At 37.2% G+C, this 16,232-nt stretch overlaps 1 protein-coding gene across 13 annotated transcripts in view; it reads right to left on the bottom strand.

Annotated features, from left to right (window-relative positions):
* Positions 1–16,232, bottom strand: part of KLHL13 (kelch like family member 13) — a 186,548-nt gene that overhangs the window by 26,649 nt on the left and 143,667 nt on the right. For all 13 annotated transcript variants that reach the window (XM_060292535.1, XM_060292541.1, XM_060292536.1 and 10 more), the window contains one exon: positions 12,131–12,272. In XM_060292535.1, coding sequence (XP_060148518.1) covers positions 12,131–12,272 — 142 coding nt within the window. The remainder of the gene's footprint in view (positions 1–12,130; positions 12,273–16,232) is intronic.

Raw genomic sequence — 16,232 nt, 5'->3', positions numbered from 1 at the left:
GAAGATACCTTGCACACTTAAAATGTGTCCTTTTATTATAAAATCATTTTCTTCCACCAAATTTGTACTGATTCCTCTTGCCAGAATTCTATAAACATTTTTGTCTATTTCTGCATGCTAATCCACGATATACAGATACAGCTGTGTTTTATGCAAAATTGCTCAAAGTTTCCCATTAGTCTTTTTGGAGTGTCTTTAAACTATTTTTACTGCTTTAAACTCAACTTCTTTCTAACTCAATCCTTATCTTAGTTCTCTATTTTTCTATTTTTTTCTGAGCCTTGGGTTCTATTTATGAGGGGATTATTGTCTGTTCTCAATTTCTTTACTCTATTATTTCCCTTTCCCTCTTCTATTAACATCCCCATATCTTCTTTTTTATTTCTTTTTCACATCCTTTTAGGGAAAAAATAAGCATTAAGAAAAAGGTTCTTAAAGAAAAGGTTCTTCTCTTCTCTGTAGTAAATTTACCTAATATATCGAAACTTCAAATACTATTAAATAGAGGGAGGTACATATGTCATACTCTGAAGGACTGAAACATTTTAAATGAGTTTGATAAATTTTTAAATGGTCACGATAAAAGAGAGGAGGGTATGTACTGACATTACACAACTATAATATAGAAACCTGATGAGCTACAAATAATGTATACCAAAAGTTGGTTGGATGTCAATGGCTTTCAAAATAAATAGAATGCTACTGTGGAAAAAAAGGTAGATTGACACTCTCACGTATTAAAAAGTAATCTGATAAGCACACCTTTCCACTAAATTCTGCATTGGCAATAACTTACTAGCAGATTCTACCTAGTTTTGATCAGCGTAATTTCAAAAAGGAAGTGGAGTAAAAAGGAAATGCATCCTAAGAAGAGCAATAAAAATTATTAACTTTAAAATTGTTTTATGAACAAAGATTAAGGAACTAAAAGAAGAGAAGGTAGAGGAATAGGTTTACTCTAATCTTTAAGTAAATGTAATGTATTTGATCAAAGCAATATCACAGTCATGATTTTATGAGACACTGTTCATTTCATTCAGAGGACAGAAAAGGAACAGATATTAATTAAAACTCTATTCTCATTATATAACACTGCTTGGAGTTTAAAAACTGCTAATGGCTTTCCATCACTGCATTATATCATTATATAAGGCTTTAAAGACTTCTCTAATCTGGCCCCAACTCAACTGTTCAACCTTATTTTTCATTATTTCCCTAAGTATGCTGACCCACCTTATCAGGTTGTTCTCCAGACTACCTCATCGGTAAAAACTCAGGCTTACTCCTTTTCCAGTACCTTTACTTATGCCAATTTATTGTGCTAAATTATGCTATTTTATTCTATTTTTCACATAGAATATCCTCCCTCCTTCAAAGCCGGGTTCAAATTTGACCTCCTATGTAAAGCTCTCTCTAACCAAATCTCTAAAAGACTTAGGCATCTGGAGTCTGTAATTAAATTTAGCATTTAATTACAGCTGACCCTTGAACAACATGGGTTTGAACTGCACAGATCCACTTACATGTGAATTTCTTTCAATAGTAAATATTGATACTACAGTACTACACGATCTGCGATTGGCTGAATCTGGAGATGCGGAACTGCGGATATGTAGGGCCGACTGCATGGAGGGCTGGCACTCCTGACCCCCGCATTGTTCAAGGGTCAATGTATAGCCCATAGATTTCTGTTTCCAGCAAAGATGAAGTAACAGGGAGTGGATTTACCTTACTTCTTGAAACAACTCAAAATCAGGCAAAATATATAAAAAATAAGAGTTTCAGGCTGGATGGAGAAGATCTGTGAAAGAGGAGAAACAAGTTAGCGGAGCCCCATGATTGTTTATGGCCTGGAGTTTCCAGAGGTACAGGGAGTGGGAACCCAGGTGAAGCCCAGCATTTTCCCAGGGTTGAGTGTCTTAGGGCAGCTAGGTTTGTAGGGCAGAATACAAGAGGGGAGCTCTGCACAGAGAGAGGGCTATGGAGATCTACAAACAATCCCCCCTCAAGTATATAGATGAGTACTGATGAGTGCATTTGTCTGGGGGAAAGAACCACCTAAAAGGAGCACAGGGAACACTCTTCAAGGTTCGCCAAATGCTGGAAACAGATCCTATTCAAACCACAAGACTGGTAACGTCATAATACTAGGGCTTTGGGTAAAGAACTCAAAAGGATTTGTCTCAGTACTGGGAAAAAGTTTGCTCTAGAATAAGTGTGAGGTTCCACCTCACAAAGCTTAAAAATACATAGAAAATACGTTAACGAAAACAGAAGAACTGGGGAAGAAATCAGAAAGGAACGTGCCACCAAACTCATGCTGAGTCCCCACCCTACTCCCTACTTTCCCCCCCAGTGTACCCGAGCCTGGACTTAAGGCATCATATAACCTGGAGGCAGTCATCTGGGAGCAGACTGAGAAAGCTCTACTTCTGGCTGGAAGAGCAAGGAAAGGGATTCTGAAAGCTCACAGGGAGTGGAGAAAGATCCATTTCACTTTTTTCCCCTCTGTTTTCCTCTGAGCCCCAATCCCCAGGCAATTCCAAGGCACTGGTGGTGGCAACAGTGACAGCGGTAACAGTGGTGCCAGCAAATTCCTAAAATTCTGAGAGGAACCTTTTTTGATCAGATGAAGTCCCAGCTTTCAGGCCAGAGGACCATAAGGAGAGCCCTACAGAACTGGGAGTACTGGGGAGATGGTGGAGATGGAGGATCAGGAAAAAGAGACCCCACAAAATTCCACACCGTGGAATACTGCTTAACAATAAAAAGGAATAGACTACTGATACACAAAACAAAGTAAATGGATCTTGAAGATGTTACACAAAGTAAAAGACGCCAGTCTCAAGAGCTCACAGACTGTATGATGTCATCTACATAATATTCTCAAAAGACAAAAACACAGTGACAGAAAACAGATCAGTAGTATCCAGGGCTTAGAGGTAGGGATGAGTGTGACTACCAAGTGTAACAAGAGAGTATGTTAGGGGCTTCCCTGGTGGTGCAGTGGTTGAGAATCCGCCTGCCAATGCAGGGGACACGGGTTCGAACCCTGGTCCGGGAGGTTCCCACATGCCACGGAGCAACTAAGCCCGTGTGCCACAACTACTGAGCCTGTGCTCTAGAGTCCGTGAGCCACAACTACTGAGCCCATGAGCCACAACTACTGAGCCCGCGTGCCACAACTACTGAAGCCCACGCGCCTAGAGCATGTGCTGCACAAAGAGAGAAGCCACCGCAATGAGAAGCTGACGCACCACAATGAAGAGTAGCCCCCGTTCGCCACAACTAGAGAAAGCCCCCGCGCACAGCAACAAAGACCCAACACAGCCAAAAATAATAAATAAATAATACAATAAATAAATTTATAAAAAAAAAAAGAGAGAGTACGTTAGGATAATAGAACAGTCCTGCATCTTAATTGTGGTGATGATTACATGAAACAATATATCTGTGAAAACTCACATATGTATAGATCAATTTAAAAAAATCAGTTTTACTGTATGTTAGTTAAAAATAAAAGTAAAATGATGGCAAAAGATATGCCAAGCTAACACGAATTAAAAGAAACCTGGCATGACTATAATATCAGACAAAATAGATTTCAGAGCAAAGACTATTATCGGTCTGATGAAAGATCTCAGCTTCCTCAAGAAACTAGAAAGAGCAGAGCAAATTAATTCCAAATTAAACAGGAGAATGGAAATAATAAAGATCAAAGTGGAGATGAATGAAATATAAAACAGGAAAATAGAGAAATGTTTAAAAAGCAACCAAAAAGCTGGCTCTTTGAGAAGATTCATACATCTGATAAAACTCCAGTCAGGCTGATTAGGGGGAAAAAAAATGGAGAAAATACAAATTATCAATAACAGCATTGAGAGAGGTGATATCAGTAGAGACTCTACAAATATTAAAAGGATAACAAGAAAATATGAACAACTGTATGCCTATAAATTTGACAACTCAGTTGAAATGGACAAATTCTTTGAAAGACACAAGTTGCTAATAATTACTCTAGAAGAAATAGATAAACTGAGTAGCCATATATATACTATAAAACTGAATTTTCCCTGGTTAATTCTACCTTACATTTAAGGAAGAAATAGCACCAATTCTACAAAAACAGATCCAGAAACTTAAGAGGCGGAAACATGTCCCAATTCATTCTACAAGGCCATTATTATCCTACAGAAACCAGACAAAGATAATCAAAGAAAACTAAGACCAAAGACCCTCATGACCATAGATGCAAAAATTCCTACTATATCAAATCAAAGTTAATAATATATAAAAAGGATAATACATCATGAGCAAGTGGTGTTTATTCCTATAATGCATAGTTGCTTTAGCATTCAAAAATCAATTAATATAATTCACATTAATAGACTAAAAAAGAAAAATGATAAGATCATCTCAATAGGTGCAAAAACGTGTTTGACAAAATCCAACAACAATTTCGATTTGGAAAAAAACCCACAAAACTCTCAGCAAACTAGGAACAGAAAGACACTTCCTCAAATCTATACCTAACCTAACATCACACTTAATGCTGAAAGAATGAATGCATTCCCCCTAGTATTAGGACAAAGCAAGAATGTACACTCTGGGGCTTCCCTGGTGGTGCAGTGGTTGAGAGTCCGCCTGCTGATGCAGGGGACATGGGTTCGTGCCCCGGTCCGGGAAGATCCCACGTGCCGCGGAGCGGCTGGGCCCATGAGCCATGGCCGCTGAGCCTGCACATCCAGAGCCTGTGCTCCACAACTGGAGAGGCCACAACAGTGAGAGGCCCGCGTACCGCAAAAAAAAAAAAAAAAAAAAAAAAAAAGAATGTACACTCTGATCACTTCTATTCAACATTTTTCTGGAGTTTCTACCCAGTGCAATAAGGCAAGAAAAAGAAATAAGAGGCATCAGACTGGAAAGGAAGAAATAAAATTATCTTTATTTATAGGTAAAATGGTTGTCTATGTAGAAAATCCTAGAGAATCTACAAAAAAGCTTCTAGAACTAATAAGTCAGTCTTTCAAGGTTGCAAGATATAAGATGAATAATCAGTAACAAACAGTATTTTATATACTAGCAAGAGACAATCAGAAATTGAAAGTATGTATTTGAGCATATTTAACTCTTGGTTGGTATCTACTGGTCCTCTCTATCACTTAAAACACGCTAAATATCAAAACAACAAAAAAACTCATTTGAAAGAGCAGGGTAATGATACAGTAAAGTGGCCTAAAAGGAAAGGTGGTAGACTCTCTTCCAACTTATATACTAAAGATACACACTCAATTGGAAGTATTAGAATAACCTATTGTACCCTAACCTGAGTACCTGAAGAACTATCCCTAAGAAAAATTATATATTCATTTCCCTATATTCTAGGTGACATTGAGGAAACTGAAATAAAAAGTATCATTTTAATAAAAACTTCAACAATCTGGATTATTCAAGTTCCTCTTTTATAAAATATAACTTATTCTAAAACGATTATGCCTTTCTTATGCTAATAATATATTTTAAAAGTTGCTTACCTTATGATCATAAAACTTTTAAATAGGGTACAGTTCATCAACATGACACGATCAGCAACCCAAACATTTACCTTAGGATAAGTATTTCATGAAGTTAGCCCACTGGAAAGCAATGCAAGTTAATTTGTATAGGCTCTTGAGAAAAGCCATTTCTTTAGCAGTCTATTACATAGATAATAACTTGAGACAATACAACCAAATCTGTCATTGACTTTACAACTAAAGTTGAACAGAGAAAATAAATAGGTAAAATGGAGGGCAGTATGGAAGAGCAATCTAATAGGCACCAATCTTAACATGAGAAAATATCCATTAGGCATCTAGACATCTGGAGCCGGGAGGCGTTTTCAAGCTTGATAGGCTGAAACATGGTACTCTACTTATGGCCTCCTTGTCCTAACAGGGATGTTTCCAAATGGCAGTTAACATTTTTTTCTCTTTGGTTCCCCCATTCACCCCCATTTTGACAGGGGAAGGGAGGAAGGGCAGGCAGGCATGAAGACACTCTGTGTAATTCTGTTATTTCTATTAAGAATAAAATCTTTACTGTATCATTCGTGCCAAATTATCTTTTAGCCTTTAATATATCTTTTTATATTTATATTCAGTGAAAACTTAATATTTAAAGACATTAAAAAGAGAATAGATTTTAGAGCAAGATTAGAAGAAATACAAATTTACATTTAGAAAACCTGTGTTCAAGTCCTGGTTTTTGTCCCTTAGTGGGCAAGTGAATTTGGGCAAGCCTTCTAACTTTCCTGAGCTTCAGTTTCCCAATCTATAAAACAGGGATAATAATTGTTGCCTTTTGTACATCACAAAATTGTTTCACATATTAATGAGGCAAGCATATGTGAAAGTGACTTATAAGCGCTATCCAAATTCATTTATTCCATAAACAATATCAATAAGAGCAGTAAAAAGCATTGGGTACTTCCTCTGTGCCAGGTACTGGGCTAGGCTCTTTATATGTATTATCCCTTTCAATGATAATAATAATATTAATAATAAATAACAATAATTACAATCTATTGACATTTATTAATCATTCACCATGTACCCCAGCACTAGATCACACGCAGACAGAAACAACAAATTAGACTCTAGATCTTGTGGATCTCACTGATAGGTAATATTGATGGGCTAAGAGGGGGGTAAAGCAGAAGCTGCCAACTCTGCCTAGGTTACGCAAATTCCAGCTTTAAAAGGCATTGAAATTAGCTGTCAGAAGAACAGATCCATGGGAGAAACTGTTTTCAGACGTCTCACTTTGCAGAATTACCCACTGCATAACTGTAGTGGGAAGAATGTTGAGTTTAGGCCGAAACTGGAATTCCAGTTTTACCGTTTACCATTTAAGATGGATCGTTATGAATACATAGGGGTTTACCAGACCAAGAAATTTAAGTAAGGGCATTCCAGGGAGAAGGGATGAGTGCAAAGATACTTAAGTATAAAAGAATAACATATGTTTAGAGAATAATGAAAAATCAGAAGTCTTCCAGAAATTTGCCTTGACTATCTGTCCCATTAACTCTACTAAGGTAAAGCAGTAGCAAAGTTCATATGGTCGAATGGATAAAGGACTGAAGATTGGCAGAGTAGTTATGGAAGACCAATAAGGGACCACAAAACTGAAGGTGCTGGGAGAAAATACTTGCAAATCATGTATCTGCTAGGGGATTTGTGTCTAGAATATATAAAGAACTCTTACCACTGAATAATACAAAGATAAATAACTCAGCTAAAAAAATGGAGAACTGACCTGAAGAGACAGTTCTCCAAAGATGATATGCAAGTGGCCATAAGCAAAAATGAAAAGATGCTCAATATCATTAGTACTCAGGGAAATACAAATCAAAACCATAAGATACCACTTCACACCTTCTAGTATGGCAATAATCAGAAAGATAGATAACACATGTTGGCAAGAATATAGAAAAATTGGAATCCTCATACTTTACTGATGGGAGCGTAAAACACAGTCACTTGGGAAAACACCCTGGCAGTTGTTCAAAAGATTAAACACAATGATATATCACCCGACAATTCCACTCCTAGGTATATACAAAAGGTAGATGAAAACACGTCCATACAGACACTCACACATGAATGTTCACAGCATGATTATTCACAATAGCCAAAAAGTGGAAACAACCCAAATGTCCATGAATGGGTGAATGGATTTTTATAAAAGTGGTATACCCATACAACGGAATATTATTTAGTCATAAAAAGGAAAAAAGTACTGATGCATACTATAGTGTGGAGGAACCTTGAAAACACCATGCTAAGTAAAAGAAACCAGTCACAAAAGACCATACATTGTATAATTCCATTTACATGAAATATATAGAATAGGTAAAACTATAGAGATAAATAGTAGACTAATGATCGTCTAGGGTTAGGAAAGGGGTTGGGGGTAGATGGGGAATGACTACTAATGGATACATACAAGATGATAATATAGATGAAAATTAAAGTTGTTACTTTAAAAAAATGAAGATGCTAAGAAGGGTATGATTTGATGAATCACCGTAGTATGGGGTTTAAAAGATGTTAACAACCTGGGATAACAGGGTGAAGCCGAAGGATGGACGTTTTCCATAAGAAGTAACCACAGTTGTAGCAGTAGTAAAGGAGTGAGGGAAGTGAAATAATTCTTGACTTCACCGATTACTACTTAAGCAAACCCTGGTTAATCTTCCTTACTTGAGTAAAAGTATTTTGCACTGCTAACTCCATCATGAATTCTCCCGGAATTGGTTCAGAATTCTAGGAATTCGAGCCTATCAGGTATCAAAATTATTTCCAGGCACTTTCTTTGACAGCCTAGTTTCCAGAAGCCTATTCAGTGGAGACAGTCTGCTGGAGCAGATGAAGCCAACCAGATGGACACCTTCTTTGGCACACCCATCACTTCTGATCAACATTTCCTCTGACACCTTCCCTGTTTGGCTCAAATGGAAGGAAAATAAGTGGATATTTATTATGCACCTTACTTGCCCATAAATTGTCACATTTAATCCTCACATCCACTACGCACATTACCGATAAGGAAACTGGCCCGTAGGGGATAGAGACTTTCCCAAAGTCACATAACTAGCTGGTAACTAGGATTCCACTTTTAGCCTAAACTCATGTCCTTCCCACTGTAGTTGTGCACTAGGGTATCCTTCAGAGTGAGACTTCTTTAAATAGTTTTTCCCCATGGATCTGTTCCCCTGACAGCTACTTTCAATGCCTTTTGAAGCTGGAGCTTGTGTGATTGCTAATTTTAAAACAATGATAACATTTACACATTAAACACTTCTCTAGCTTGTTCCCTTGACAACCATACACCTAAGATTAGATACCAAAAAACCCCAGTCTCTGTTAGTGCTTGGACTTAAAAAATCTCAGTTAGTGAGAACATAATTTTTAATAGACTTTTTTTTTTTTTTTTTTTTTTTTGCGGTACGCGGGCCTTTCACTGTTATGGCCTCTTCCGTTGCAGAGCACAGGCTCCGGACGCGCAGGCTCAGCGGCCATGGCTCACGGGCCCAGCCGCTCCGCGGCATGTGGGATCTTCCCGGACCGGGGCACGAACCCGTGTCCCCTGCATCGGCAGGCAGACTCTCAACCACTGCGCCACCAGGGAAACCCTTAATAGAGTTTTAAAGAGAGCATACAATGTTTTTCAATAGCAATATGGAGTGGTACCTCTACACCACCACAGAAAATATTATAACATAAAAAATCAGTTGAAGAAAGAATGAACTCTCGGGTTACTTTCACATCTCCATTCCTACCGCCAGCCTAGATCAACAAAAGCCAAGCTAAAACGTGACAGAGCTAAGGGTTCTAAGACCCAGCTACAACTGTTTGGTCACCATTATATTTTTTAAGTTAGACACAAAAATATTTCCATAGTAAAAAAAATTAAACAGTGCAGGATTACCCAGAGCAAAGTGTAAGACATCATTCACCAGCCTCCCTAATGTTTCCAGACCTTTTGCTATGCATTTACATGCATGTATATGTATACATATTGTATATTATTTCTACAAATAGACGGGATTATACAATATATATTGCCCTGTTACTTTTTTTTAAGTAGCTTTATGAAGATATAACTAACATACCATACAATATACCCATTTATTTTTTTAACTTATTATTTTATATTGGGGTATAGTTGATTCACAGTGTTGTGTAAGTTTCAGGTGTACAACAAAGTGATTCAGTTATACATATACACGTATCTATTCTTTTTTAAATTCTTTTCCCAATTAGGCTGTTACAGAATATTGAGCAGAGTTCCCCGTGCTATACATTGGGTCCTTGTTGGTTATCCATTTTAAAAATATAGCAGTGAGTACATGTCAATCCACCCATTTAAACTGTACAATTCAGTATATGTACAACCATCTCCACAATCAATTTTAGGATTTTTCATCACCTCAAAAAGAAACCCCGCATCCTTTAGCTATCATCCTTATATCCTCTGATTTTCTCCAATTCTGAGCAATACTAGTCTATGTTCTGTCTCTGTACCTTTCCCTATTCTGCAAATTTCGTATAAATGGAATCATAGAAAATATGCTCTTCGTGACTAGTTTCTTTCACTTAGCATAATGTTTTCCAGGTTAATCCACGTTGTAGCTTGTATCAGAAATTCATTCCCTTATAGAGCTGAATAATATTCCATTGTGTAGCTATGCCACAGCTGTCCTATTATTTTTTCATTTAATATTTCCTTTCCATTCAGTACACACAGATCTAGCTCACTCTTTTTAGTGACTGCACAGTATTACACAGTTTTGATGCAACATAATTTAAGTAACCATTTCCCTACTGATGGATATTTAAGCTACTTCCAGTGTGTCCCCATTATAACAATAACTTGTAATGTCCATATGATACATAGGGAGAAAGGGAGAGGCCATCTCTCTTGGTGTAAAAAGGACCCTGCCTCTAGAACAGTGTTTCCAAAAAGTATGCTCCCTGGACCTACAGCATCACCTGGAAACTTGTTAGAAATGCACATTTCTGGGCCCGACCCTCAGAGTTCTTGAATCAGAAACTCTGAGATGGGGCCCACTGCTCACTGTTTAACAAGCCCTTCTCCTTGTGATTCTGATATGTAATAAAATTTGAGGACCACTGTTCTAAATCTCTTTGCACTGCAGTGGCTTTCATTAGTTGGTTTAAGGTAAACTTTAAAAATTAGCAGGACCACAAAAATTGACTTTAACACATGACTATGGTCATGGATAGGGCAGAAGTATAGCGGAGGGGTAAGTGAGTTTCTATGTTTCTTTAGAGAAAGTACCTTAATATAACAAAAAACCTCTTCCTTTCATGCTTTTCCTAACTGTTTGACCCCTTATTCTCTTCCTCCCGTAATCTTGTAAAACCAACAATTAAACCATTTACATAAACTAAGATACCAGGAGATGGGAAGCTTTTCCTTCCTGACCCTCTCATTTCTGTTGATGAGATGATGAACCAGATCCCATTAGAATTGAAACATTGGAAAGATGAGATTTCAATGAATCACAGATGGGAACTAGAAGAAAATTTAGAAGTCTCCCACTCGAGAGTCATAGTCTGGAGATAAGGAAAATGAATCCCAGAGAAATTACATGACACAGCGAGGCCACACAGCAAAGTGCAAGCTTCCGTCTCCCATTATGCTATATACTGTACTATATACTATATACTGCTGGACTATCATGGTTCTTGACCAAGGATATGCATTCATACCAAATTCATCTGGGGAAATTTCTTTAAAAAATAGATTTAGAAGGATTTATTTTCCTTAACTTACTAAGCTGAGAAGACTGATATAATTTGACTATATCTAACAGGAATTTATGGACATCAAGCATTACACTATTGCTCTGTAACTCGGCAACATCCACCGAGGTCAGGGAGTGTCCACAATAGCCAGAAGTACTTGGACTGCTTATCCCTATGTTACACAGCCCCACATTGCAGGGCTTTGGTGTTCTTTTGGCTTTCTATTGTTTTTCTGTCCTCTCCTTTGATATCAGTTATTACTTCTGCATGTATCAGTGTGTTTGCGTCCAGCGGCCCTCACCCCTACTCCCATACCTACAATTGCCAATGTGAGTTGAGACACCAAATAAATACGATCTTGAGAACTACGATAAAGGTGATGGGAAAATAGGTTGTGAGGGAGGAACTAGAAACTTTAATATGGGGACTTTGTGATATTTACCTTGGCTGAGACATAATGAAAAGTCAACGTTGCCAGACACAACATTCTGTAAGAATGTGGCATGACAGCAAGACCTCCCTTACACAAATGAAACAAAGAATGAACTCAGAATTTTTTTTAACATCAGGAAGGTATGCAGTTTCCCCCCCTCAAGGTTTCTCCTCTATTTGTTTGCTCTTTGTTTTTTTTATTCATAAACTTTATTTTAAAGAGCAGTTTTAGGTTCACAGCAAAACTGAGCAGAAAGTACACAGAGTTCCCACAAACCCCCTGTCCACACGCAGGCACAACCTCTCCCACTAGTGACATCCCACACCACAAAAACCCTGGGTGGTTTTTAAAGCTATGAATAATGCAACAGTGAGATTACCTGTAACACCACAGAACTGTGGGTATTGCTGGTAAAGATGCGTGTGGTTCCCGCCTTGGAAGACTGCAAATGGGAGGAGAGGCCCATTTCGCTGCTTCCAAGGGACAATTTCATGTGTTGGTCTTCCTCTTCCACTAGAGATCTGAAAAGGTTTTTAAATCAGAAAGAAAAACCAATGAAAACTTGTCATATAATTCACAACAACTGGATGATTTAGAGAAACAGACACTCTGATTATGTGCCAATCATCTGACTACGGAATATACTGAATGTTGTTTCACTGTATTTTAGGCTCATACCATTCTACATCATAGAAGAAATAGATATATATTTGTAAAAAGCTTTCCGAGGTCAGAATAGATAAATGGGAACTGAGAAATCAACTAAAAGCTGGCTCAAAACTATAATTACAAAGGGTTTGTTTCTCTAGTGCCAGAGTAATTGTTTTGGTATTGGGTGGTTTAGGTAGCAATACCATCAAATTGTGTTATTCACAGTTAAAATTACTTTGGAATCCCTACTTTTAGAAAGATAAATGTAACATTTACCATTTATTGAACAGTCACTATATATGAGGTACTTGCCAAGAAATTTACACACATGATCTCATATAATCCTCAAAATAATCCATTGCAACAGGTATTACTAGTATCTCCTTTTTATTAAGGGTAGGGAAAATGAGCTACAGAAGGGTTACAAATTACTTACCTAAGGTCACAAAGTTATTAAAGGGACTGGAACAGGATTTGAATCTAAGTTTAGTCTGTTTCCAAACTCCAAAGACCCCATAAGTAAAAGTCAAAGGTTAACTGTGGCATCCTAATACATTACTTCCTCTTGTGTTACTACAGTTCTAATCAACCCCAACTGAACAAAAAAATTTACACATGAAAGAATTCCTTTTTCTAGCAGTATCTCTCACTAAATAATCACTTGGGATTATTTAGCCAAACAGCTACAGTGTAGTGGCCTTTTCATCTTTCCAAACAAACAAATAATAAAAATAATAAACGTAAGCTATGCCCGTGTATATATCACATTAGCAATTTTTCAGGGACCATAAAAAGCATTAGAGAACCTGTAGTCAACCTGTAGTTAGTTTCACAGAGAAAATGGCGAAATAATAGTTAAAGGCCTCAGGTTACACTAAAAATTGACCATTGTGGTACAACCTTTCATTATTCCTTAGACTAGGCAGACTTGTGTTTCCTTAAGTGTACACTGCTAAAACTGTTTCTGAATCACCTGAGAGCAGGGAGCCCCATGCTTCTGAACGGGTTTGTGCATTCATGATGGGCAGACTGCTAAAATGGACATTAAGAAGGGAGGAAGGAAGAATGGATTTCCAAGTGCTAGAACTATGCCTTTTTCCTATTTATTTCTAACTTCCCGAAGGTTGAATTATTGGTTTCTCTAACTCGTGTCTATCCAATACCATAAAGATTTCACCTTTTCCCTACCATACCTATAATCTAAGTTGATCAGTTTTAATAGGAAAAAAAGTTTTACAACAATACCATACTTTTAACAAAGATCCTCCGTTTTGAATTTTGACACCAACCAAATGGCTTTAAATCCTGCAATAATTAGCAAAAATCCTGGCCTTAAGGGTGACATCAATTCTTCTTAACGATATTAGAGCCATAGTATAACCAAAAAATGAATTAATAATATATAACCATGTTTTATTCAACTCTCATGGATATTTAATAAAGAAGATAATAATTTAAATAAGATTTTAACAAGCATAAAAGAAAATGAATATAGTTTTCCACTAGCTTCAGAAATAGCTTTTTAAAAGAAATTATATACATGATATATAGCATACATACATTTGCAGACACTTTTAACCAGCTTTCGCAGACAGACATTTAATTACAGAATCAAATGGAAAAGTGGGAAATAGATTGATGGTGACTGGTATCCCTAACCAGAAATTTTCCATTCATCCAGAATTATTTTAATGGGACATTCAAGCAGAATGTTTCATTAGTTTCTGTATTCCCTGCACAGAACCTGGCACATGAGAGGTTTAATATATGTCATCTGAATGAATACAGAATCTCATTTCTGTGGATCATTCCAGAGACATTTCTTTATCATGCGGTGCCTTAAATGACCGTCAATTATTATTTCACAGAACCACAGATGTAAACGGGACAGGAGTGAAGCTGAAACCGCACTGCCCCCATGACATATCCTGGAAATTGTATTTTTTTTTTTAATAAACTACAGATCACAACTTGTTTCCATGTCATTTGTCTCTTGATCTTAAAATCGAAAAGCAGAATATAAAAACGCAGCCTATTCTTGGCAAGATAATATGTCTGGCTTTCTAACTAATTACTTCAAAAGCTAAAGAAGTCTTCACTAAAATCATCTTTTTCATGACTTCTTATCAACATCTTTTGACTTTTAAACATTCAGAACATTTCCTATTATTTCTGCATCAGTAACAGCACATGTCATGTCAACCTCCCCAGCAGATTCAATATTCTCTTCTATCTCCTACTCACTAAGTCTATTGACTGGATGTGAAGAGCATTGTTCTTCAACAGTGCAAGGAGGTGAAACCTCTCTGCAAACTCCAAGCCACAATGACATCAAACTATCCTTAAAGGAATGATTATCTGAGTAATTCCAAGAACAAATAACATTTTTAATCTTATCCTTTCTAAGTCATATGGTTGAAAGCAATAAAAGGAGCAGTGGTTCTCAGTGCGGGGAGGGGCATCAATGTCTGGAAACACTTTACGTGGTCGCAGGGTAGTGAGGCGTTGCTACTCTCATCTGGTGGGATGCTGTTAAACATCCTACAAGGCACAGGAAAGGTCTCCACGGCAAAGCAGTGCTCAGGCAAAACTTTCAAGAATGCCAAGGTTGAGAAACCCCGGTACAGAGGGATTAACCTCCTCAGGACAGATTTTCTAAAGAAATTTCATGTTCTAAATAACTTCCCAGTCTGAGAGTTAACTCCATGAGGTAACGCTGGCAGTCAGAAACACAGTAGGATTATTAATTACCACTAACTCCTCCAAGACTGCCTAATAATAGAATACCTCTGCTCTCCTCCAGTCCATCAATCTGAAAAATCAACTGTTTACAGGAGATAAGTACATAATAGCTTTGAAGTTTATAAGATAATTATGTGGAAAGGCTTTTGTCCTATGTAAACTCATGGAAGAATAATTCCTAAGTCGGCTTTAAACAATTGTTATTTGGAGAGAAAAAAAAAAAAACCAAAAAAAAAACCAAACAATTGTTATTTGGATTCACTTTTACATGCCAATTTAGAATCAAGCAAACCCTGTCCAAATAGTCCTATTTCATCAAAACTGTAAAATTATTCATGGGAGAGAGATTGTGTTCATCAATTTTCTTTTGAAAAATTGAATCTTTTTCTTCCAGTGTCTACATATTACTACCACACCATTCCCGCCCGCCCCACTACCGCCGGACACATCTTATTTTGTAAACAGTGACCAACCACAGAGCATGAAAGCAATCTTTCACAAAGTGTACATGAGTCACTCAAGTGCACTTGCTCAAAGAGAACAATTACTTTTTCGAAGAGCATTAGGTAGAGATGGAAGCACTGCCTGATGGTCTTACTGAAAGCTCTGCAAAGGTGGTCAAACCGAACATACAGAGACTGTGGCATTTCTTTGTACTAGTAATTGAAGACAAAGGAAATAGTCTAAGCAATTGTCACATGTTAACAGGGTGATACTAACATTGTAATGTTGCCTCAAAGCCTTCCATATTTAAAAAATTACCCCAAGGGAAACAGGTGTAAATGACATAGGGACACAATTCATAAATATAAAAGTACAAATGATTAACAGATAGAAAAATGTTCAACTCCATTCATACTCCAGAATATGCAAATTAAAGCAAATCTGTAAATTTATAAAAGAGTAGAGTAGAAGATATACTCTCAAAATTGCTAGTGCAAACAAATATTAAGCCCCTGCCATCGGCATGGCATTGTTCACTCATGGATTTTTTAATGAAAAATTTAAAATCATCAAACGTACACATTCTTTTCCTTTTTACACTGAACATCATGACAATAAAAGACTGTGTATTACTGGTGGGTGGG

The sequence above is a fragment of the Globicephala melas genome, chromosome X, assembly GCF_963455315.2.
Source record: "Globicephala melas chromosome X, mGloMel1.2, whole genome shotgun sequence".
In the NCBI taxonomy this organism is placed as follows: Eukaryota; Metazoa; Chordata; class Mammalia; order Artiodactyla; family Delphinidae; genus Globicephala; species Globicephala melas.
The sequence above is the reverse complement of the archived record's forward strand: the minus strand, read 5'-3'. Positions and strand labels throughout refer to the sequence as shown.